This window comes from Mustela putorius, unplaced genomic scaffold (assembly GCF_011764305.1).
Source record: "Mustela putorius furo isolate JIRA1106 unplaced genomic scaffold, ASM1176430v1.1 tig00000281_pilon_pilon_pilon, whole genome shotgun sequence".
NCBI lineage: Eukaryota > Metazoa > Chordata > Mammalia > Carnivora > Mustelidae > Mustela > Mustela putorius.
The window spans coordinates 4,600,213-4,625,902 of record NW_025421343.1 but is presented as its reverse complement, the minus strand read 5'-3'; the positions used below and the strand labels follow the sequence as shown (position 1 = coordinate 4,625,902).

At 49.1% G+C, this 25,690-nt stretch overlaps 1 protein-coding gene across 2 annotated transcripts in view; it reads right to left on the bottom strand.

The window, feature by feature from the left end:
* HK2 (hexokinase 2) overlaps positions 1–25,690 on the bottom strand; it is a 60,714-nt gene that overhangs the window by 11,900 nt on the left and 23,124 nt on the right. Inside the window, exons 3-10 of one of the 2 annotated variants that reach the window (XM_004742274.3) lie at positions 13,904–14,052; positions 8,831–8,950; positions 7,902–7,997; positions 6,941–7,040; positions 6,441–6,624; positions 3,931–4,086; positions 2,369–2,602; positions 893–1,197 (exon numbers count right to left, since the gene is read on the bottom strand). In XM_004742274.3, the coding sequence (XP_004742331.1) occupies positions 893–1,197; positions 2,369–2,602; positions 3,931–4,086; positions 6,441–6,624; positions 6,941–7,040; positions 7,902–7,997; positions 8,831–8,950; positions 13,904–14,052 (1,344 nt within the window). Of the gene's footprint in view, positions 1–892; positions 1,198–2,368; positions 2,603–3,181; positions 3,462–3,930; positions 4,087–6,440; positions 6,625–6,940; positions 7,041–7,901; positions 7,998–8,830; positions 8,951–13,903; positions 14,053–25,690 lie in introns of those variants that run through there. The other variant, XM_013051192.2, reaches the window with a different exon arrangement.

Below are 25,690 nucleotides of genomic sequence, written 5' to 3'. Positions count from 1 at the left end.
GACACTGCCTTTTCCTCAAACGGAGGAGGGAGACCTGGCTGAGCTAGGCTGAGTCACTCCCTCAAGCCCACGGGGTCAAGAGAGGGTAGAGCAGGCACCGTGGCCTGGTCTCTGCCTGTCACCTGCACCAGCTGTGTGATGCTGGCCTGCCCAATGTTAGCTCTCGTTGCACTGGGAAAAGACCACCATTTCTTAATGTGCAGACCCAGACCATGGGTGAGCAGTATTTTCCTGTGAAGTGTTTGGGCTGTAAACCTTTTAGGTATTGTGAGGCACAGTCCCTGCTGTAACCACATGTTGTCACAGTAGCGCAGAGTGGTCATAACAGTATGTGAACAAACCAGCACAGCTGTATATTGGTCAAACTTTATTTAAAAACAAAACAAACAAACAAACAAACAAACAAACAAACAAAAAAAAAACTGGCAGTGGACCCAATTGAGCTCATGGGCCAACTGGCCCTGGAACCAAAATTCCTGGGTTCAAATCCCAGCTCTGCTGTTTTCCAGCCGTGGGAAACTATCAGGTTTCTTCATTTCTCTGTACCTCAGTTTTATGACAAATGTTATTAGTTTGTTAACAAAAATTAATTACGAGTCTGCTAACAGTTAAAGATGAAATAAATTACTTATGTGTGTAAAATGCTCACAGAAGCGTTTGACCCACTGTAGGCATTTAGTAAGTGTTTATCATTATTAAGTATTTTTCAGTTTGTAGCAGAGGAACGCCTGGGCTGAAATTCTTGAACACTGGAATTTTCTAGTACTGCAGCTAAAGAAACATATTCTGGTCCCAATACCCAGTGCTACGGCGAAGGGAGCCCTCCCGGGGAATCAACACCAACCAGGACGAAGGCCACCGCAATGGGCTGGGTGGCAGCCCCGTAACCTACCTGTGCCGTCAGGCGTGGCACACACGTATGTGGGCAGCATCTTGACGGGAGCAAGGGCATGCGTCTCCTTGCTCAGACCGCGCTGCATTTCCACGTTCATCCTCCTCTTGACCTCCAGCAGCTGCTCACGGCTCAGCTTCAGAGCCTCCAGCGTTTTCTGGCGGGCTCGGTGCTGGTCAGCCAGCCGGTAGGCCACCGCCGTCACCATGGCTGCCCCCTTGCCGCTACCATCCTCCGAACGCAGGAAGCGGACATCGCAGTCTGGCACCAGGCGCCGCACTGCCTTGTGAAGACGCTTGGCGAAGCTGAGGGGAAGAGATGGGGGTGGAGGGAGGTCCGCCGTGAGGGTCAAGGGTACATACAAAGGGCTCACCACCTCAGCCCCAAGGCCGGGAGGCACCCGCAGAAGCAGAGGTGGCCCTGAATATCCTCTCCCCACTTGCCCAAGTTCGCACTCAACACCGCTCAAGCTCAGATAGCCATATAGGGCCACTGTGGCTGAGGGAAGGGGAACAGCCCAGTGCACACAGTCACACAAGGACCTCCCATCCCACACACCACGGCCCCTCCACCCAACACATCAGCCTCTGAAATCAGGGGATTCTGAGACCAGCTACAATTCATGCTCTAGTGCTCCTTTCATTAGATGCTGCCTGGGAGAACCCCAGAACAGAAAAAGGAGAAAAGAAACTTTGGTCTCTTCGGGCAGTTTCTGCCGACAATCCCCAAGGTGTCTGAACAGCTCAAGACAACAAGTGTGTCCAGCAAGAAATTCTCAGGTCGTGGCTGTGCTGAGCCACGGTCTCTGGGGCTTCACATTCCCAGGGTGGTCTGTGGGCAGCAGCACCCCCTACAGGCCCAGATACAGGGTCCCAGGCTGGACACTCCTGAATCAGAATCTGCCTCTTGACAAGAGCCCCAGGTGATTCACATGCACATTCAAGTCTCTGAAGCCCTGGACTAGAAGACCATGTGAGACCTTTGGCATCAACCGATTCAGATAATGCAGGCACATGAACTGGTGCTCATATCCGGTGAAAAAGAGATAGTAAGTGGGCGCAAAAGAGAGATCAAATCAATACCCAGGTCAGCCAGAAAGGCTTAGCCAAAGTGCCCTCTAGCAAAGAACACAGCACCTGAACTGCCCACCCAGAAACTGAGGAGTCAAACAAGTAAGGAAACAAGTAAGAGAAACCTGAACTCCTCAGCAAGAGGGTGGCAGACAGAGCCCCATGGCCAGGAGAGCCCTGGTTAGAGCACCAGTCATCGGGAGCCCTCAGAAATCACCCCTGCCCAGGAAACTACCCTCGCAACCCCACACACCCAGCTGGGAGCTTATTCTGCAAAGCCCCTCAGTGCCATGGCCCATCTCCTCGGCCCCAAAAGGCCAAATGGAGCTGGCCACGGCGTCCCTGGGGTCTCTCGCAGGCCTGTTGGGGTCCCGGTGTGCTCTGGGGCCAGGGCACGCTGACTCACTGCGGGTGCTTCTTGTAGACGGAGCCATCCACCCCAATGGTGGAGCGCAGCCGCTCCTCGCCCTTGTTCTCCTTGATGCGCCGCAGCACGGCCGCCAGGGTCGCGGCACACAGGCTGGCCGAGCGCGTGGACACGATCTGGCAGATCCGGTGAGTGGCCACACAGTCCTCCTGTGTCGGGTCTAGGCCCAGCCGCACCAGCACCTCACGGGCCTTCCGGGTGCCATCCTTCTCCCTGGGAAAGAAAAGGACAGTGCATGGGCTCAAGTCCGACCCACTGGGGCCAGCGGGAGGGGGTCTGTGAGCCGACAAGAAAACTGCTCAGCTCCAGCAAACACCACCGCCCAGAGAGGACAGACATCCCGTTCGTGGCTCCGCCCACTGATGGGGAGGCAGAACAAGGGGAAAACACAACAGAACCAACAGGAGGCTCTTCTCCCAGACACACAGACACATACACACACAGTGCTCAGGAGCTTCTTTTTCCCAATGGGAAAAGCAGTATTTTTTATGTATATACTATGTAAGGACAATGTAAGGACAAGGCGCTGTTCTTATGGCTTCACACACCAAGCTGTGTGTGTGTGTGTGTGTGTGTGTGTGTGTGTGTGTGTGTGTGTTGAGAGAGAGAGAGAAAGAGAGAGGAAGAAAGAGAGAGAGAGACATGAAGAACGAGCTATATTTGTTCGTCTAGGGATAGAGCAAACACTGTCCCTGCTACCAGCCACGCCACTGGGGATCCCACCCCGTTCTCTCACTATGAAGCAGTCAGCTCACTGCCTCTCCCCACAGAGCAGGCACTGCTTTAACCTACTCTATAGACTGTGCTAGTGTCTGCTGCCGTGAACTCTGCAATCTTCTCAGGGGAGCTAAATGCCTCACAAGTATGCACTGTTCCATTCCATCGGGGTTTAATAAGCAGGCACAATTCCCTTAAGAGTTTCCACTTGAGGTCACTGGAACAGTTTCACTGCTCTCTTTAGCACCAAAGTCCCCTCCTCTCCACCATCTGGTCCCTGAAACAAGGAGGCCTCCTCAAGCGACGAGTGGAATTCTCAAGAACAGGAAACCAGGCCCAACTCTTTGGATACTGTTAACTGAGAAACAGGGTTCAAAGCTATCCTTACTCCCACCCGTGCCACTCTGTGAAATGCAGGCCTCTGCTCTACCTACTGGAACTAAATGGGTAGATCTCAGGGCCATCCGAAGACCTATTCTTCTGTTAGAGAAGGAGGGGTCAGGACAGAGCCTTTTTGGAGAATCACCAACAGAGAAAGAAATGTCAGAGCTTCAGAAGAAAGTAGATGTGTCATCAAGGGACCCGCTGGGAGCCTCTGGCATCAAGCCAAGCCCCACCCATGCAGCACCAGGAGCCACTTGGGTAGCAGAGAAGGGTAGAGACTATCTGAAAAGTTTAAGTCAAGCCAGAGGCCTGCCATGACCCATGTTGCACAAGACCCTCTTGCTACCCAAATCTGAAGGGTCAAGGGCCAGTTCTTGTTCCTCATTCCCCAACGGCCCATCCGCCCTTCCAGAGACCCAGTGAACAGAGAGGGAGCTTACCCTTCAATATCTGAAACGTCTTTGGTCTCAAACTGGCCAGTGGCAAGAAGCCCTGGGCTGAGCTTCCCCCCGAAAAGCAGCTCTTCCTTGGCCATCTTTACCAGGATAAGCCTCACCAGTTCCCCCATGTACATCCCACTGATCATCTTCTCAAATCTGCAAGGATACAGACCAAACAATAAGGAATAGTCCTTGCTGTCAGTGAACTCCCAACTTCCCCATGAAGGCAACAGGCACACAAGGGAAACTGGGGCACAGTGCAGTGCTAACTTGGGTGGCATTGCGGGGAGCCTCAACATTTATATCCAAGAGAAAAGGGCCAATATGGCCCAATTAGCAGCATGGGCCCAGCAACATCTCACACTGGCCTCCCTTTGCAAGGTCATTTGTGGATTTTTAGAAAAGCAGGTGCAAATGACCCAGGGATGGGGTGATGGGCAAGATTAGAAGGGCAGCCTGGGACAGACGAGAAGAAGTTCTGAACATCAGATGGTCCTGGGAATCTGAGAGTGGGACACGTTGGCAGTTTCTGAGCAGGCAGGTGACAAGAGAAAGGCATTAGTTCTAGAAAGGCTGTCCCCAGGCTGAGAGCTATCTGTATCAGTTAATTTATTTTTTCAACACTAGGTGATGCTGTTTTCTTTAGAAGCTAGTCTTTTTGGCTCAAAGGGTATGATCCGAGAACCGAATCTTCACCATTCTTTGTGGCCAAGAGGGCCCTTTCTTGGTACCTAAGGATATGGGGCCTAGAAAGGAGGCTCCCCCAGGGCCAGTGGACACTACCTAGGCTGGGCTTCAGCAAAGAAACCCAGGGGGATGGGGTGAAGGGATTACGATGTCGGCTGGTACACTCTACGAGAGAGGAAGCCAGGCCCTCCAGAAGAGACTCGTTCAAGACCTAAGGCCAGGTATGTCAGGACTGGAGCTCAGGGTAGAGCTGGCCAACTTGCTTGAGCAGAGGGTGCATGTAAAATGTCCAAGCACCAGCACAGGCAGGTGGTGCGGGGGGGTCACCGGGCTTTACCCAGTAAGCAACTCGTGTGTCTGCCTCTCCTCTCCACCTTCTCCCAAACAGCCAGGGGACGGGTCCCGTGGGGCTTGGAAGTGCGGGTGGTTACAAAAGCTTCTATTCCCCAGTTTCTTAACCAAAACTTCGTTTCAGTCACCATTTAGGAAAATATTTATCTAGAAATACATCCAGAGGGGGGTTAAGGTTTCTCCTGGAGCCCAACAGTGACTCCAGGGCTACCATGGCTGACATGTCACAGTCTATGTCCTCTCAGCCCTTGATCTGCCTCAGGCTGAGCCAGCGGTGTGTTGCCAAGGCTGGGCTGGCAATTCTGTCTGCAGACACTTCGAAGGGCGTACAGCTCCTCTGAATGGCTTGGGGGTGCCTCCTTCTTGGAGGCAGACATTGAGTGAATGACTTTTCAGCCCATAAATTTTCACCAGCCATGGCGGACACAGCCAGTGTGTTCTCTGAAAGTTACAAGTAAGGGGACTTGTGCTTCGGCATGTGGGAGAAGCTATTGACTTAAATAAACCATGCCTAGAAGAAGCAAGGACTCTCTCCCTGTAAAGAAAAAGACAGCCCATTGCTGAGCTGGCTTACAGAGTTGGGTTTTCCTCTCTGAGCAGAGATCAATGCCAGAAGCTTTCCTGCAATAGTCATAGCAACGAGAAGACCAGAGGGGCCTGAATTGCTCAAAACATTTTGTAATTCGGAGCTTACAGCAATCCCTGTTTCAAGATCTTTGATAGGGACATTGGGCCAACGTTGATGTGTAATAATGACAGCGAAATAATGTTTTGTAACCATCAAAAGTACCTAAAGTCAAGTCTGGCCAGGCTGGAGAGTATAACATTCAGGGTGCAAAACACTGGAGGCCCTCCTGGTCCAGTCTGTCCAGGAACCCTGGCTGGGCCACAGGTCCAGGGAAGCAGCCGAGGAGGCTCCTAAACCAGCTTTTCCAGAGGCCTTGAGTCTGCCTACAGCTGGGTCCAGCTCAGCTCACAGGCGGCTCTTCTAGAGTCAGAGCCTCAGCCCGTGTGGAGGAGGCCAAGTGTCACAGCCTAGTCCCTAGCCGGGGGAGGGGCAGCAGCTAGGGAGACAGCTTTCCGGGACCCTAAGCTGGGCCATCCCAAGATGACTTCTCTTCTGTCTCTCACAAACTATTTCTAGAGACACATTGAGGGTGGAGGAGAGAGCAGGGCCAACACTCAGGAAATGACCTTCTAAAATGATGGCTCTGAAGGACAGAACCAAATTATTACCTATAATCTGGTTTGCCCACTTGTTTACTGGATTATAGAGCCCTCTCAGCAATTTATAGTGAGGACACATGTGAGGAACGCCACTCAAGGCACCAGGGGGTGCCTTGGCAACCTTTTGGGGACATAAAACTATAAAGCAATAGTGATAGCCACACCCACCCCCGCCCTGGTCAGCCCCCTGCTCGGTTCCTGAGCCCACCCCCAGAAGCCCACCGCACACAGGGGTTGCTGCTCACAGTTGCTTCCCGGGGTTCAGGGAGCCCATGTCGATCTCCTGATCAAACTCAGTGCGGAAGTCATCAAGTGCGCCGTCGTCCCCAAAGGCCCCCCATTCCATGTTGATACACATCCGCCCCTCGTCGCCCTCCACCATGTCAATGTGGCGCATCTCTTCCATGTAGCAGGCATTGCTGCCCGTGCCTGGCCGAGACAAGGGACTGCTAAGCACCCACCTGCACTGGCCTCTCCCCAGCCCCCATCTCCCTCTTATTCCAGCACCCTGAGCCTGCCTCGAGAGGCTGGGATTCCTCAGTGCAGGCTCCTGAGGCACCCCAACATGATCCCATCCACAAGTACCCCCACCCACAGGTTCTGGCTCACCTCCACAGTGACTGTACCATCATCTTCTAACACGAAGTACAAAGAATCATGCAGTCTATGGAGCCCTCCTCCCTCTCCAGCCCACATCCCCATCCGTCAGGCAGCACCAGCCCCCACACCCAGTGTGCTCACTCACCTACAATGAGACCTATCTCGCAATTCTGGTCATCGTAACCACAGGTCATCATGGTCCCAACTGTATCGTTCACCACGGCCACGATGTCAATATCAAAGTCCTGCAGGGATGCAAGAGGGGCTCTGGTCTCTACCATCACAGAAAGGTCCCAGTTGTGAAGATGCAGAGAAAGAGCAGCAAGACACACAGCTCAGGGCTACCCCTTCCTAACCCTACTTGGCGCCAAAGAAGGTTAGAGCTGGGAATCGGGTCCAGATCCCAGTCTGACAGCAGTGACTCACTCCCTACCCTGCCTGTCCTCTCCACGGAGGCCACCGGCCCTGCGGTCAAGTCTATTGACATCACTGCGTGCACAAGAGCCCCTCTTGCCCCTGCTGTCCCCTTCTCCCTCTTTCTCTTCTTCTTCTTCTTTTCTTTCTCTCCCTCCTTCCCTGTGTCCAGGCCATGATCCTGCCTCATTCCATCCTAATGCCAACATTATGCCAACATTCTTACTTGAAAATGATAATCAGGTCTTCTTCAGGTTTAAACCTGAAGGTTTTTTGCTTGAGCCAAGGCTGAGATTATTTATCCACCATGCTAATCTGAAGACCCCAAAGGCAAAAGGCAACTGGTTATTATCCATCATGATAATCTGAAGACCCCAGAGGCATCTCCTTACATATTAAGATCAGCAGTGTGTGTGGCAATCATTTCACAGTGTATGGATGCCAAGTCATTATGAGGCATGCCTTAAATTTTGCCATATGTCAACTGTATCTCAGTAAAGCTGGGAAAAAGTTATTATTATTGGGTAAACCTAGCAGGGAAGGAAAAGAAAATCTCTCCTTAACGACTACAAAAAAGTTTTTATGTTCATTTGAGGACAGACTGGGAAAGATTTCAGAGTAGACCCAAAAGAATATAAAGAGCCTCCAGACTCCATGCTCCTGTCTCCCCATCCCTGCCCTCCCCTACTCACCCCTCTCCTCTGGATGGCCTTCCGGATCAGAGTAACCACGTCTTTGCCTTCCACACCACTGGACTTGAACCCCTTGGTCCAGGAGACCAGGAAACTCTGAAAAAAGGACCCAGGAATGAATACTGATTCCTCACCAAACTCTGACCATACAACTCAAACAACCGTTAGTAAGTGGAGACCTCAATCACGGAGCTCAGCTAACCTACAACCATGCTTAAAAATATTTATACTGCAGGACACCTGGATGGCTCAGTTGGTTAAGCTGCTGCCTTCAGCTCAGGTCATGATCCCAGGGTGCTGGGATCGAGTCCCACATTGGGCTCCTTGCTCAGCGGGGAGCCTGCTTCCCCCTCTCTCTGCTTCTGCCTGCCACCCTGCCTGCTTGTCTCTGACAAATAAATAAATAAAATCTTTAAAAAAAAAATTTTTTTTTAAATTCATATTGCCTCCTGACTAGCCTAGGAAAGAGAAATTGGGGCCCCATTGAAGCCCCAGAAAGATTAAATGAATGACTCCTTCATGATCTACTGCCTCCAAGAAGTGAGGAAAAGAACAGTCTTTAGAAACGCCACAATAAGAGACTCTCATCATGAACTCCCCAGTCATCGCTCTTCCAAGGAGCTGTATCATGATATTCTCCAACAAAGGAGTTCCTACTTTCCTATTCACTGTCCCCTACAAGGGATATGGATAGCATACATACTGTCCTTTGAGGACGGGTGATAAAGACCCTCCCCAATACTTCTTCACCACACCCCCCACACCTGCACACACTCACCCACAAGACACAACTCTCAATACTCAGACCTTGTCCATGCAACTATCAGAGTTGCCTCTAAAAACCACAGAAGCAGCTGGCACAAAGTACATCCCAGACCTCCCAGCCCAGACAATGAAGCAACAGAAGCGTCTGAAGAACTCAATCTTACCTCATCTAGTTTCGTTTGGACGCAGGGGAATGAGAAAGTAAAACCCAAGGGGAGCTTCTTGTCTTTGATTTGTAGCTTATCCATGAAGTTAGCCAGGCATTCCGCAATGTGGTCAAACAGCTAAGAGCACACGACACAGCAAGGTGAGTGAGAAGGGAGAACAGCATGGAGATTAAGAGCATACCTAGACTTTAAGCTCAGAAAGGAATTAGTTGAATGTGTATAAGATATTTACCCCTCAGAAGTCTTAATTTGCTCATCTGTAAAATGGGGGTAGATAACTGCACCTGCCCTCAGAGTTACCAAAGGATTAAATGAGTCAATGCATAGAAGGGCTTAACACTAGTTAGTGCTTATTAAATACTGTCTTCCACTCAAACCGTTTATCCAAACCACTGTCAAAGTAACTCTGAGAGAGGCAGGGGAAATCATAGGTAAAGCTGATCAGAAGTCATCACATACTCTGGAACAGAACAGAACCCCCATTGACATGAGTACACTGCTGACTGGGGGCAGCCCATCTCACTGCCAAGGATTCCAGCAGCCCTGTTAGCGTTCTATGAATGAACTTGTAAGTAACTCTTATATTTTTCCTCCATGCTGGAAAAGTAATTTCCCATGAACACTTCAAAGAAGTTATCTTTTGTTTTCTAACTTCAAAATGAAACATCAAGTGAGTCCCTGAAGAGCACTAAGAATAAACAGCATTTTGTGGATGGGCAGCCTTACAACTGTGACCATGCCAAGCAGGACCCACAGCTCCTAAGAAAAAGCTGTATTTACAATTATCCCAGCCTTTCAATCAGCCCCAAGGCCTCCAGTCCCATGGCTTCCTTCTTGCCTACTCAGCATTCTCAAAGAGAGGCAATGACCGCCCCCCCCCCCCCCCAGATGCTTACAGGGTGAGGCAAAGGGCATTCTGGTACAAAAAGTAAGCAGAGGCCAAAGAGACCAAGTAGATGCCAAGAGCCAGGTTGACCAGTTGGCAAAAATTAAAAGCCAAGGAAGGGGTGGAAGGTGGATGAGAACATACCTTTTCTTCTCCAGACAGAAGCAAGAAGATTTCACTAAACCATGGGTTCCCAGGGGACAACAAACATCACCACCATCATGTTACAAATGTAAATTCTAGGGCCAAACCCAAACCCACCGAATCAGAAGCTGTAGGGGTGGGGCCCTCCCGGTGATCCTGAAGCAGTGCTTTGAGAGCCACTGCACTATGAAAGTATTTGCATTTACAAAGGAACTGAGAGGTTGGGATGGTAGAGTAGACTGAGAGGCCCATTGGCTCCCCAAATGTCTGAGATATGCTTCCTGGGAGCAATCCAGGAAGACAAGGCCACCTCCACCTAGAAGGGGGCCAGCTCTAACAATTTCCTGCACTGATCATATCCCTGTCTGGTCACGTGCAAAATTAACCTCAGAAGATGCTGAAACTCTCCATCTCTGAACCAAAACATTCTCAAGAGCGAAGACTGGGGCAACCCAAAGGCTCTTCTCGCCATAAGGGCCAACTACCCTGAGCAGAAGCCACGTATTTTAATATGTACATAAGGTTTCGAGACAGATACTCAGGAAGTTCTGTCCTTGGAAAGCAGACCAGAGACAAAATTTACAATACAACCCAATTCCCAGCACTTCCTTCTTGGTAGTCATGTCAAAATGATCTTTAGTAAAAATAGTGTAAAATAGTAAAAATAGGAAGAAATAGTAAAAACAGGAAGTTGCAGAAGCTCTGCAAAGAGAGGAGGCCAGTCATCAGAGATGAAGGGAGGAAGAGCTTAAGAAGGGGGAAAGGCAAAATGGTTTCCCTCCTCCAGCCCCGATGCACTGCTCCCTTTCCAGCTGTGCTGCCAACAAGGAGAGGCAGTGAAGTACCACCAACTTACACAGTAGCCACCAGCCACCTGTGGGGATCTTAATCACTCAGAATCTTAAAAATGTAAGAGTCACTTCCTCAGTCACACCAGCCATATTTCAAGGGCTCAACGCCACCACTATCTAGCTAGTGGCTAACATATTTGCAAGGGGAAGATACACTGTAAGAAGTTCTCCGGGACAGTGCTCAATTAGAAGAACCTACAGCTCTTTAAAAGCAGGGAAGAGGTGACCATCTGCTCCCTTAACTGGAAGATTATCTTCTCCTGTACTAGCTGATGATCTGAGGATAAGATACCAGGACAAAGAGCTAACACCTTCCTGTCATAAAAAGGCTCAAAGGGCACCATTTCATGAGGTTAGAAAAGGTTTCCTTTTCCTTATTGGTCTGAGAATGCTCACTCCCTTTCCCACAAGATACACTTTAAACATCCAAAGTGGCTGCTATTATGATTTGAAATTCACTGCTCTCAAGCGGAAGTTCGTTTGCTAGAAGACAGATTTTATCCTGGGACCCACACTGCCCAAGTTCACAGATCTTCAGAACTCTCTGCAAGTTTAGGGCTTGGTGATTTGGTCTTGGTCTTAACTAAATGTTATGTTTAAAATCCATTTGTTTTCCACCAATTAAAAGATTGATACCTATGATCCAAAAGAAAAGGAAAATATGGGGGGGAAAGCACCAGTAACTCCACCATTAAAACCACCACCATAGGGGCGCCTGAGAGGCTGTCAGTAGATCATCTGCCTTCGGCTCAGGTCATGATCTCCGGGTCCTGGGACCGAGCCCCGCATCAGGCATCCTGCTCAACACAGAGTCTGCTTCTCCCTCTCCCTCTGCCCCTACAACCCGCTCATGATCTCTCTAATAAATAAAATCTTTAAAAAAATAAAATAAAATAAAACGGCCACTATGAATTTCTTCCAGTTTTTTGACCGTTTTCTGCTTTTAAGCAGAGTATGCTTTCAATTCTTTCGAGTGAAATAAACACCTATATTTTCTTCTAGTTTTTTTTTAATATTATTTATTTATTTGAAAAAGAGAGAGAATGAGAGCGAGCACAAGTAGGTAGAAGAGCAAAGGGAGAGGGAGAAGCAGACTCCCTGCTGAGCAGAGAGCCCAAAGTGGGGCTTGATCCCAGGAACCTGGGATCATGACCTGAGCCGAAGGCAGACGCTTAACCGATTGAGCCACCTAAGCATCCCTTTTCTTCTAGTTTCATGTTTCATTTTTATATAGCATTTTTCCATTTATTCAAAGTCTTTGAACCATCACAATAGCTTTAGTTTCCTCCAAGTGGGTCTTTTTTTTTTAATTTGTACTAAAGCATTGTTTGTGGATACTGGAGCTAAGTTACCAACCCCATAGAGCTAAAATTTGTCCAGCCCCAGCATGAAAACAAGGAAAGCAGGTTTCCCCTCAGACCTGTCCCCTGGGACAAATAAAGAGTCTAACAGCAGTTTCTCCCTCAACAAATTCTCTTCATTGTCTGAAATTCCCTTCTGTGGGCACCTGGGTGGCTCAGTGGGTTAAAGCCTCTGCCTTCAGCTCAGGTCATGATCTCAGGGTCCACGGATCGAGCCCTGCATCGGGCTCTCTGCTCAGCAGAGGGTCTGCTTCCTCCTCTCTCTCTCTCACTCTCTGCCTGCCTCTCTGCCTACATGTGATCTCTGTCTGTCAAATAAATAAATAGAATCTTAAAAAAAAAAAAGATTTATGAAATTCCCTTCTGAAGTGGGGATCTAGTAGAGTGGGAAGAACAGTAGACCGGGAATAAGAAGGCTCTGCTCCTTCTACACCCGAAGGCCTAAAAGATAACCACCCTGGGAAGGCATCTTACTGGATTTCATGTTCTCTATTCACTCTTCCATTGAGTATATGCTGGAAAGAAAATCAGCAGGGGGGGATCCAGGACTCCCATACTGCCTAATTCCAGGAAGTACCACTCTCGTGGACCACATACATCACACAGCCTACCAACAGGACGGAGCCCCGGAGAATTGGGACAACACCTCAGTGTGGCTTTGTGTTGTGACTCTGCCCTTCCCACCCCTATGATCTAAGGCCAAGTCATTCACTCAGGGTTTCAAAACCTAATTCGACATCTGTAAAGTACGTTAACAGAGGCACTCAGCTTCATAGGGCCAGGGGGGGTGGTGCAGGTAAGAAGAAGAAATGCACACATAGCTTTTGCTCAGCCTGTCACACAACAGGGCATCACGGTCAGCTCCTGACGGTCCCTCATCCACTCCAATGCGTGAATTACTTTCTGCGCAGGGTGGGCTGTGTCCCCTGTGGTCCAACTGCGCTGTAAGCCCAGGAGGGGAAAGGCCGGGGGACTCTGATTCCCAGTAAGGGTCACTGCCCCACGCACAGGAAGAGCTCAATACATGTTTGGAGATTATCACAGTCCAATTCCATCCTTTCTCCTTTTTCTCCTCGCTATTACTGAGAGGATTCTCAGTATGTGGATTTCACATTTCTTCTCTTATCCACTCCTTTCACTGTTTAGATGCTCCAGAAGCCACAGGACACGAGGATGACGAAATACGATTCAGAGCAATGTGGAAGCATGCGGTGCCCACTCCAGTACCAGCTGGGGCAGATACCCCAAAGCCAGATTTTGATGTTTTCTCAAGAGGCTTCCATCCCTGTGCGCAAAACCTCTTTTGTCGTAGACAGGCAAGAAGAGAGCGCAAATAACCATAAAGATAAAGGGCCAAGTTCTATCGCCCTGTGATGCGATGGTAACAAGTGTGAGACCAAGAGGGCTACAGAATGACCACAGGGGCAGACCTGACTCTGTGTGTTCTGCCTCGCTACTCAATGGCACCAATAACAACCACAAGTGTCCAGTAGGGTGCGTCGGGCCTCCCAACAGCAGGCTTTCATCAATTACCAGCCCGTGCAAGCAGACCTCCAAAGTCATGGCAATCAAAACACCACCCACCGCGGCCCATCCAGACTCCGGGGTCTCACACGCATGCTCTCCGCGCTTTAGTCTGTGTGCACCTCTCCTGATGCAGGTGCCTCACTCCACCTCCAGGCACAGAAAGGGATCACCAGGCAGAGAGAGGACAGGACAGAGAATCTGGGCCTCAGACAGGGTCTCCTCCTTCCAGACCAGAGAAAGAGCAGCGTCTGCGCCTGTGGGGCCCAGAGCCCAAGCAGCCACTCTGGGGGTAGGGTCCTACCTGGGTGCCACTGCCTCGCATGAGGTCCTCGGGGATGGCATAGATCTGGTTCTCCATCTCGACCTTCTGGAGCCCATTGTCTGTTACTCTTACCCGAAGCACACGGAAGTTTGTCCCTCCGAGGTCCAGAGCCAGGAACTCTCCGTGTTCTGCAGAGAGACGAGGGACCACTGTGAGTTCAGGAAAGAGAAGATCCTCACAGAGCCCAAGACTAAAAACCCACGAGCCCCTCCATAAACACTGGTCATCTCCCAGTGATAGGTAGCCAGTGGGTCTTACTTTTTATCACAGACATTTAGGTATGGTCTGATCCTTTTTCTTCATGCTGAGCACTTTTATATTACTTTTAGAATTCACACAATCATGACACAGTCTTACACCCAAGTATGGGGTACCCAGCCTCTCACAAAACTACTATTTCAGGGGCTTTCAGCCAAGTCCCCATCAAGCTCAAGAGGCCTACCAGGCCCTATCCCAGGAGGTCACACCTCAGCTTTGTTCTTCATGCTCCCAGGACACCCAGCACACTGTTATAGGCCTGTGGGCCTCTGGGCTTTCAGCCAAATCGGGGTCCCCATATAAAATATACTTTTTTTTTCTTCTGAAGATTTTATTTATTTGTTTGACAGAGAAAGACACAGCGAGACAGAGAACACAAGCAAAGAGAGTGGGAGAGGGAGAACCAGGCTTCCTGCAGAGTGGGGAGCCTGATGCGGAGCTCGATCCAGGATCCCAGGATCACGACCTGAGCCAAAGGCAGAAGTTTAACAACTAAGCCACCCAGGTACCCCCAAAATTTACTTTTAATGTCTGCATACAGTGATCGCAATGTCCTATGGCAGGATAAGAGGGTCACGTGATAAAGTGAATGAATATAAAGAGCTGTAACTTAGGAGGCCTAGCAAATCGGCCAACCAGGTGCCCCCCCAAAAGATCCCAGGCTTATTAGAATGTGAGAGAATGCTGACCCAAAAGTATGCAAGAGTCAGGCCACTCAGCTGTTCCACTCAGGCCCCAGAGCTGGGATACAGGGGGTACAGGGAGACTCCACAAACACAAGTGGGTCAGGATCTTCAGGTGTCCACCAGGAAGGCACAGTCCCTTCTCCCCAGGAAACAAGCAGCGTAGACAGAAAACGTCCAGATCCTATACAATAATATAGCTGGCTGCAGGGACGTGCTCCACTGTATGGCACAGAATAGAAATGCTGAAGAGATGCAGGGGCCGGCGACAGCTCGGGGAGGTGGGCGCACCATCTCGGCAGCCTCCCTCTGCCAGCAGGGGCTCCACCCTCTTCAACGGCCCTGATGCACACGTTCTTGAAAAATACAGTGTTACTTTCTGGGGAATTCACGTACAGGCATGTTTGCCAACCCTCAGCCCATTTCCCACCGGGTGACCAGCCACTGAAGTGAGGCAGCATGGGCTAGTGGGGCAGCGGTGCGCTCTGACCGGAATGAGCCAACAGGGGTCCCTTCTGCGCCCAGGCCCTGAGAGGAGCAGGAACTGCTCGGCCCTGAGAAAAAAATACTCCTACCCAGCTCCCTGAGGGCACTACCCACAGCCTCTACAGTCCGAAGGGGCAGCCTGGGGGAGAGGGATGTCATTCAACCAAGATTCCATGGGACTTGCCTCCACACATGTGCCCATCTGGCAGGAGCCAACACGCACAGCCTGGGTCTGGAGCCCACGTTACCTTGTCAGCTATCCGGCCACGTTCTGGCCGTGGCAAGTTCCTGAGGCTCGGCCACCTCACCTCTGAAGTGGGGGCATCATGACTCAAGTGGTTGTGGGGAGGCAAAAAGCTACAGAATGTGCCCCAACTACCCAACACAGTCCCGAGAACTTAGTTTGGGGCATACTCTGTAGGTTCAGGAAACGTTCCATCCAGGCATCCACACATGGCCCAGTGCCACACTGGAGTCCTCTGGGCTCTCTGTTAGGGCTGCCTCTCGGGCTGAAAAGCAACATCACCCTCACCAGCGGGGACTGAAGAGACCTAAGAAAAGCCATTGGCATCTGCCCCCCCACCCCCACCCCGTGAGTGCAGCATTTCCCCCTCAGGGGCACTAATTTCCTGTCCCCTCCCTGGCGTCTGGAAAGTCTCCCAACCCCACTGTGCTCGACAGCCAGGACACCCTCAACCCCTCCGGGGGTGATTCTGCCCTTCTCGTGGCCATGGGCGACTTTTCCAGGCACTCCAGTTCCGAGCCTCCCCTGGTGGTGGGAACCCAGCCAGACTGCAGGAAAAGCTATGTGGTGGTTGTCATGGGGGATGAAAAGGAAAATCAAAGACGAACTGCCTGCATCAGCACTCTGGGGCCTAGGACGCAAGCGATGCGCTGAATCGGCGGCCACGGGGGTCATGACTCAAGGCCAGCCCAGCCTCCGTTCCCAGGAAGGAATGTCATCCCTTGCTTTCTTTTCAGACTCTGCCAGAACAGACATTCCTCTTGGCGTGCCTCCTCCCCGGCACCCCCCCCCCCATTCTGCAATCACACACGATCACAATTACCACAGCCTAGGGCTGGATTCCTTCCAGGTCTAGTATCTCTGAGGCAGACCCAGCACCATGACTTCTAGAGCAAATATGAAGGTGACCTCCCCTTTTCCCCCACCCCGGACACTGGACAGATCCTTCTAGTGCCCAGCCCCACACCGTGCACGAGAGGCCCCTGCAGAGCCGGGGTGAAGAGCTGGGCCTTCAGCAACAGGCAGACAGGCTTTGATCTGAATTCCAGCTCAGCTGCTTCACTACTTATGCGGCCTTGGAGCACGTCACCTCCCCTGTAGAACAGGGCCCATAGTACGGACTTCTCCTAGGGGTCATGAAGCTGGCACAAAATACAGAACATGCTATGTGTGAATATGAAGGCTCACAGTAAGCCATCAGTAAACGGCTGCTGTCATCACTCTTCCTATGCCCCTTTGGTTGATCGTGTAGTTCTCCTCAGCCCCTCCAATCCCCACTTACACCTACTCATGGCACAAGTCCCACATCTACTATGAACTTTCCAGAACATTCCAGAAGCCCAGGGCAGACAGCATGGGTGTGTGTGATGGGACGTGAAGGAACATCACATTTATGGGCCTGGGACTACCAAACTGGACAGGTGGGAGCAAGGCTCTGGGGCAGAAAAAAGTGCTTATGGTAGGTTTCTTAAGAAAGTGCACAGGCCATGTGACATGGCCATGAGGACCCAGGAAGATCCAGAGAGATCATTCTGCTGAATGATGGCTGCTATCTGAGGCAACACATTAAGAAAACATCTATTGCATTTGCTCACTGATGGTTCATTTGTTAAGCAAAATGTCTGAGTACCAACTGATTAATAACATGAGACCATCAGGCCAGAGGCAAGGTCTCCTTCTCTGCTGAGCATGTCTGGAAAGCAATTAAACTTTCTAAAAGTAGCCTCTGGCTACAAACCACCTGCTACAAACATCTGATTTCTTAAGAAGCTCAAACAATACAAAAGTGGGGAAAATTAAAAGCAAATATCCCTTTTCTCCATACCCCAAAAGTAATCATTATTAATGCTTCTCAGGTGTGCTTAGGTACATTTATTTTATAAAGACACAGAGGCTGTTAACAGATACCCTCAGAGAAAAGGGATTGGAATTGCTGGTTCTTAGGATGTATGCTTTTAATTTGAAGACACTGCCTAAAAGTTCATGCCTAAAAGTGCTCAACGATTTCCACACAAACCAACGTCTGGGTTTTGTTCTCACCAAGGTCTCTTGTTATGTGGCAATTAATCTTGGCCAACCTCCTTGGTCAACGTGGTATCTCATTTTTTAAACTGGGTTTCCTTCTACTGTGTAAGGTTATATATTTTGAATTATCTGTTGTTGACTGGCCTTTTTGAATTCCTTGTTCTGTGAAATTTCCTATTCACATCTTTTGCCTTTTTAAAAAATACGTTCAGGGACACCTGGGTGGCTCAGTTGGTTAAGCGTCTGCCTTAGGCTTGGTGGGGAGCCTACTTCTTCGCTTGTGCTCTCTCACTCTGGCAAATAAATAAAATCCTTAAAAAATATATATATTCATTATTTTCTTAATAACCTAAAAGAACTCTTTGCATATTAAAGAAACTAGTTTTATTGGTGGTATAATTACAATTATTTTTTCCAATCCAATGTCTGTCTTTTCACTTTATTTGTGGTATTTTTGCCATGCAGAGAAACACTTAATTTTTATGTTGTCAAAATATTTATGGTTTCTGGGTTTTATGTTAAATCTGTACAAATTCTAAGGATTACATGAGCTTGCCACCTTTCCTAACTCTCCCCAGTTCCTCCTGAATGTAGCTACCACCACTGCTAAAGTGAAGGAAGCAAAGTTTGAAAGTGTACTGGAAAGACCAAATTCATCTTCTATTTTCTTTTTTGTTGTTTAAGCCCCCACTCCCGCCCTGCCTCTCCCTTGGGGAAGGTACCCCACCAGGGACACCCAGCTGCTCACTGCACAGCTGCCATTTTGGGCAAATTGACCCAGATAGGCGGCCAGCTCCTCCCTTCATAAAATTCAGCTGCAGAGGATGCAGGCATCCGTCCGGCTACCTCTCACATGCCAAGCAAGTACTCTACCAGCTCCCATTTTCTACTTTTTAATGGGACTTCTTTGGAAAACAAAGCCCAGCACCCTGTTTTCATCTCTCTCATCCCTGGGACAGAACTCAGACTTCATCACTGGCATCTGGATTACTGTGGTGATAAAACAATGGAAAGACAGAGGCAGGTGTGAGGGAGGTTTAGTTTTTGAGGGCCCGACATGTAGGGGATTTTAACGGAAGAAAAACATTTGTTAAGTGATGGTCACTTTGTTTATAAGCTTTATCTCATCAATCTTCAGGAGCCCTATGGGGCATCATAATAGCCATTTTCCAGACGAGAAAACCGAGACTCAGGTCAAGTAACTGAACCCAAGATCCAAGTTCAGGTCTGGTTCTCCAGCAAAGTCTTCTCCTTGACGAGCAAGGAGGCTCCTCATGGGAAAGTTGTAAATCCTCAAATAAGGAATTCTTCATGAATAACTCCAAGAGCATAAAGCCCAGAGGTCACCAGCAGCCCCCAAGCTGGCCTGGGTGGCAGAGGAAGTGACACTGTGGTTTAAAGTTCAGTCATTTGGTTTAAGGTCACAAAGGGGTAAGTGACTGCTGGGTTTCATGAATACACGTCCATCTGACCCCAAAGCCCGCGCCTGTCCCACCGCACCACACCCATCTCTCTTGTTCCTGGAAGCTGAGGAGGGCCTGGCACAGAATGAGGCACATAAGCAATAAAGTGGTGAAAAGGAAAGCCAAGACGCCCTAATCTTTATCAGTAACTGCAGTCCGTCCCTCCCTCCCCCAGGTCTACCGGAGGGTGAAGGGCTCTCCAACGTGAGTGGGTGGTAGCAGACACACACCCGCTGCATGGAGGTGACATTCCCCCCCGTCCCCCCGGAGCCCAGGACCCTCTAAAGCTTGTTGATACAGTCTTTACTGATGGCCACAAATCGCTGCCATCTCTCAATCACATGGGACCTCTGTTCCCACCAAGCCCTCTCTGGCAAAGGTCCTCCTCATTAAAAGCATCCCCACCAAAACCAGGTAAGAGAAGGGGTACCGACGCTCTTCCACAAGAAAGCAAGGACTCGAGCCAGCACTGCCAGCCCACGGTGATGAGAACTGGCAACGGGAGCATCTGGTCGTGCCGCCCTCCATCCAATTGCCCAACAGTCAAGATCCAAGTTGCTCATCTGGCGGAGTGTGTGCGCTGACTCATTTCCCACCCTGAACTACCATTCTGCCCACTTTCAGTGAGGCTCTTATCAAACACTTAAGGTCAGCAAGATAAAAGGGTTTCAGTTTCCCCTGGGAACTCACCTGTCTGGGTGGGGGGTGGGGGGGGAGGCTGTGGAGGACTAGTAATGCATCAGACCGGCTGCCTGAACAGGACAGTCACCATCATGTTCTTGGATGAGACCTCAGGAATGGGTCCCGAGCAGGCCATAACTTCAGCATTGTTAGTAACACAGAGGTGGCCTGCACCTGGCAAGGTCTGCACAATTTTTGAGGAAGGAGAGGCGAGGGCCAGCTGGATTTTCCAACAGGATCTATTTTACATCATTAGGTACTTGTCACTAATTAAAATAGCTCACCACCTGTTCCTCCCATCAGGCCCTTGGAGCACTGTGTCTACGAGGGCTGGACTTACAAACAGGTTGCGTCTGGTTTTGTATTTTTAAGCAGCAGTGCCCTTTGTCAAAGGCAACTATGTTCAGAAGGGGCAGCACACTGCCCGTCCAGGGTTGGAGCCAGAGCTTTTTCAGAACATATTCTAGAAGCCCCTCTTTGAACAAGAGGCTTTTAGGCAGTGTTCCCAGGGTTCTCGGGACCAGTGCAGGTGGCAAGGTCTGATCTTTGTGGGTTAAGGAAGGCCAGTTAAGGCACAACCTCACCTCCCACCTCCACACTTCGAAGTTTGTATCTTTCCCTTACTGTTATTGTCTTAGATATGGGGTTCCATATAAGATTTCATTTTGTTTACAGTTGGGAATGGGGTGAAAAAAAAAAAAGTTTTAAAAGTCACTATTTTAAGAGTCAGACCCAGAATCTATTCTAGGACCTGCCAACAAAATACTTCCCATTCTGCAATCAGCTATTTCAACAGTGAGCAGCACTGAACACGGTACTAAAAGCTTCTCCACTATCGGGTGCTATACGCAAACCCAGTCCCTGACCAGAAGGTGAGAAAGGGGGCAGTGAGATGCACTGTGGCAAGCCCGTGACAGAAGGAATGACTTGCTCTGCTGGGACAAGCAAAAGTTCTAGCCAGGTCCGAATGATGGTATGAAGTTGCCAGACAGGGAAAGGGGGACACAGGTAAGGGTGTGGAAATTCACAGAGTGTTCATCAGAGTGGCTACAGTGTAAGGCTCCTACCACATGTAGCAAATACCAATGCCGAGGACTCTGGATTTTAAGCACAGGATCAGCTTTGTTTTCTAGAGGGCTTTGATAGCCCTGCGGACCACGGGTCTAGCACTAGGGACACCAGTGAGGAGGATGCTGCAAGATAGTGGGGCCAAGCAGGGTTCTGGGGCCATGTACAAGTGGTCAGTCACCCAAGTCTGCCCAAGACTGACATGCGGCTTCCAGTGCTAAAACTGAGAGAATCCCAGGCATACCAGGATGGCTGGTCACCCCAGGACCTTGCTAGATCCAGCCATAAAGGACATCACCTCTTATCACCTCAAGCCAGAGGCATGCAGCCTTGAACTTTGAGGTAGGTCAAAGACCCAAGTCCCATACTGTCACATCCATTTCCTAAGTGGTCCTTTAATAATTCAATGCCCCCAAAGGGACTAGCTCCTGCCTGCTGTACCACAGCAGGAACATTTCCAGGGGCCCCAGATGACTCCACTGAACATTCCAATCCTCCCGCCGTAGCTCTAGGTTGGAAAGCTTGTTTATGCTCTGCTTTTCAAGTGCCTGCCAGGCTAGCACGCAGCCAAGAGAATGCTTGCTCTAAGACTTTATGGCACAGACTCCAATTAAGAGGACTCAAAAGTGGGGCGCCTGGGTGGCTCAGTGGGTTAGGCCGCTGCCTTCGGCTCAGGTCATGATCTCAGGGTCCTGGGATCGAGTCCCGTATCGGGCTCTCTGCTCAGCGGGGAGCCTGCTTCCCTCTCTCTCTCTCTCTCTCTCTGCCTGCCTCTCTGTCTACTTGTAATCTCTCTCTGTCAAATAAATAAATAAAATCTAAAAAAAAATTAAAAAAAAAAAAAAAAGAGGACTCAAAAGAGCAATTTGCAGGTCCTGGACAGGTAAGCCAGCAAAACTACCTTTGGCAGGCCCAGGTTTTGAGGTCCATATTTCCCATATACCTGGAACCACCACTGTGACTCTGGGCAAGTTGCCTCATCAAACAAATCACAGTGAATGTGGGTGTCTAGTACAGTCAAAGAACAGGGTAATCAGCTCTTCTACGATCTTCTACGACGTTGGTCTCCTAATCATCTTAAGCGATAGGATACCAAATGCCAAAATGGAAAACTAGAGAAAAACAGAGGCTGCTCCAATCGAAGGAGGGAGCTGGAACACAACCAACACATTACGTACCCCCAAAGCTCCCAACACACACACCATCGGAAAGCATCATGCTGGGGTTCTGATACTGAAGAAGTGTTTAAGCTCAAAAACGCTCCAGTCACAGAAGTGTTACATTTCCCCCACAGATGCGAAACCACTCTTCAAAGGATTAAAACATGTTTTAATCCGCTGGGTGTGTTCAGATTTTCAGGCAGGCCCACCAGGAGTTCAAGTCCTGTTTCAGGATGTATTAGCCGTACAATGTCAGGTAAATTACTAGAAATGTCAGGTTTCATCATCTGTTTAGAGGAGATAGTAATGACCTCTCTAGCCAGTACCTCCCCTCCACTGCCCACCAAATAGGGACACAAACATGCGTGTGTGTGTTTGGCCAAGAGTCAATGCAATGAATATGTAAGGTGTTTGGCACAATGCCTGCTACGTGTAAATGTTTAATAAACTACAGCTATTGCTCTATGGAAACCACTTATCGATACAATCTTTGGTTTATACTGTGGGCGCCATATAAATCCACTAACTTGTTTGTGTGCTGGTTACTGATCAGTCCTCACTGCACACCCGTTGATATAATGCTGAGCAACCAAGATAAGGGTTCCTTTCGGGTATACTCGCCTCCGTGCAACTTCCCGGCAGCCTCGTCTCTATCACATTGTGTGCTTACATTATATGACTGGGTACCATTCTGTCATCATTGGAACTGTGGAAGCCTTATCTCCCCAAGGACAATTTTCACTCTTTGAAGGTAGGGTACAAGGCAGTTTCAGCATACTGCTGCCTCAAAGGACCAGCCTTGGTGGGGACTCTACGGAACCAAACCCAAGAAACAAGCCTGAGTTACTGGCCGAAGAATGCATGCATTGTGCTAGCTGGCGGCAGGGGGCGAGGGGAGGGGGCAGGAGGCAGAGAAGAATAAATCACTTGGCTAGTGGTGGGCATTGACACTCGGTGGGCGGGCTTAAAATCAAACACTTCCATTAGCTCACCATGTGACTCTGGGCAAGTTGCCTCATCAAACAAATCTAGTTTTTCTATAAAATGGGTTTCCTAGTACCTACCACTGGGTCACGATCCAAATTAATGAGATTGCTCAAAGTCAGCGCTCAGCATGGGAGCTGGCCATTTGGTAAGCCTACAGCCTGTCATTGTCACCACCATCTCATCGCCCCCTGCTCTCTCGGCAGTTCAGTCTTGCTGGACGATATACTGACCTGGGAAAATAACTCCCAATTCAGAGAAGTGGGAAAGGATCAAATGATTGATACAGCAAAGCCTTCAACTCACTGGGCCTTACAAGGCATCTTTAGAGCTAAACAATCTTGGTGCAACAAGAGGATAACAAAGACCGCACAAAGACACTTTACTTTTGGAACTTGCATCTGGGATATGAGCAGATTCTCAGCTGGGTTGTACTTGAGCTTCTTATTTTAATGGTACCAAGCCAACCCCTATCTGGGATGCATTTGAAAAGATGATAACCCAGGGGCGCCTGGGTGGCTCAGTGGGTTAAAGCCTATGCCTTCGGCTCAGGTCATGATCTCAGGGTCCTGGGATCGAGTCCCGCATGGGACTCTCTGCTCAGCAGGGAGCCTGCTTCCTCCTCTCTCTCTCTGCCTGCCTCTCTGCCTACTTGTGATCTTTCTCCGTCGAATAAGTAAATAAAATCTTTAAAAAAAGATGATAACCCAATCTGCTCTGGAAACTTTTTCAGCAATAGGAGTGGATGTAAATTATGAATCCTATGGCCACAGAGTCAGGACGCCCCCTGCTTAAGGCCTAACCTCTTCACCTCTCCACCTCTGCCATTCACTGGCCATGTGTGACCTTGGCAGTCACCCACTGCCTTTGGCCTTGGTTGTCTTATTTTTAAATTGGAAGTCTCTCTTGGAGAGTTTGCATGGGGACTAAACAGATTATGTAAATCGCCTAGTAGACACTGTGGGTGCTCATTAAATGGTATCAATTATTCCCAAGTTTTTACTCTGCAGATAGAACAGTTCCATTCTCCGAAAGCCGGATGGGTCCCTGGGATGCATGTGGTAAGCCTGCTGACAGGACTGGGGCTAGCACCATGATCACACACCCAGCTATGACTTAGGGCAGGGCTGCCTATGGAGAGCCCAGAGATGGCGGGGTTCCTGGCAGATACAAACACATGCTTTCTTTATTCAACTCAGCACTGAAAACAAACAAACAAACAAACAAAAAAGCAAAACAAAAAAAACGAGAGAAGGTTGAGGAAGGGTACAGACAACAAATACTGGTGAGGATGAGGGGCAGGTGTCAGTCTCACACTGTTGGTAGGAGCATAAAATATAAAACAGAATGGTTTGATCACCTTGGGAAAAAAGCCTGGCAGTTTCTTGTAATAAAATACCCACCAAACTTTATGAGCCAGAAAGTCGACTCCTACTTGGTTTACCCCAGAAAACGAAGGCATGAGTCCACAAAGAGGCTTGTGCAAAAATGGCTATGGCAGCTTTAGTCCTAATGGGCAAAAACTGGAAAGAGCCCAGGTGTCCCTCAATATGCACCCCACATAGGCTTCCAAACATACCATGAAATCAGCAACCAAAGGGAATGAACTACTGATAAACACAACCTAGATAAAGTCCATGGTATCATAGGTAGATGAAGACTTGCATAAAGAGTAAATACCAGATGACTAGATTTATGGAAAGCTGTTCAACAGGCAAGACTCATGCACATGGAAAAATTTAAAAGTGATTGCTTCTGGCAGTCAGGGTCAGGATTGCCTGGGGAAGGGGCACAAGGGAACTTTCTAGGCTGGTGGTAATGTCCTCTCTCTTGATGGGGGTTGTATTAAATATATACACTGTTATTAAAACTGTACGTATCTGTCAGCTCATTGGATAATACTTACAATTTGTCATCTCACTGTATGTAAATTTTATATTAAAAAGAAAACAAATATTGACATCTAGTGAGTAAAGTGCACACTGAAATTGTGGGGCTGAAATAAACTGATTTCTGTAATTTACTCTGCAGATGCACCAAATAAAACAAGACTGATGGGTAGAAGCGTGGATGAGAAAGGTAAAGTAAATTTGGTAAAATATCAATGTAAGAGAATCTAGACAGTCTGTATATAGATGTCCGTTATACAATTCTTTCAACTTTTTAAAACTGGGGGGTGGGGGAGGCAGAGGAAGGGGGAGGATTTTTTTATATACCCTGACGGCCATCTGAGTAAGATATTCTTGGCCCATCTACATGTATTTTATTTTTCTCTGGGCCAATGACATTTCTGTACAAAGATGGTCCACACAATCTATGAAGTGTGGCTATTTTAGAATCAGCTCCTCTGGGCTTGGTGTCCACTTTCGTTCCTTTCCTTCTCCCACAGACCTCAAACCACTACATGGAGGTTCATTTCCCTTCAGTAGAATGGAGACCTGCATCATCAATGGCCAGCCTAAAGCTTCCTGAAGTCTCTCCCACACTTTCCACCAGGACTTTCATTACCATTGGCCAGCTGGGGCCCACAGAAATAAGAGTTAGAACCTGGTCCTCGCTCCCAAATGCAGGGGTTCTGGTGATAGGGATGAATCCTCCAAAAGGAAGGACCCAGAAGCCTTACCCACCCTGCCTCAGTGAACTTGGTGCTGGCCATGGCTCTTGCAAAGGTGAGTGATGGCTGCACAGGTCTTCATTTATAGAACACGTGGGAA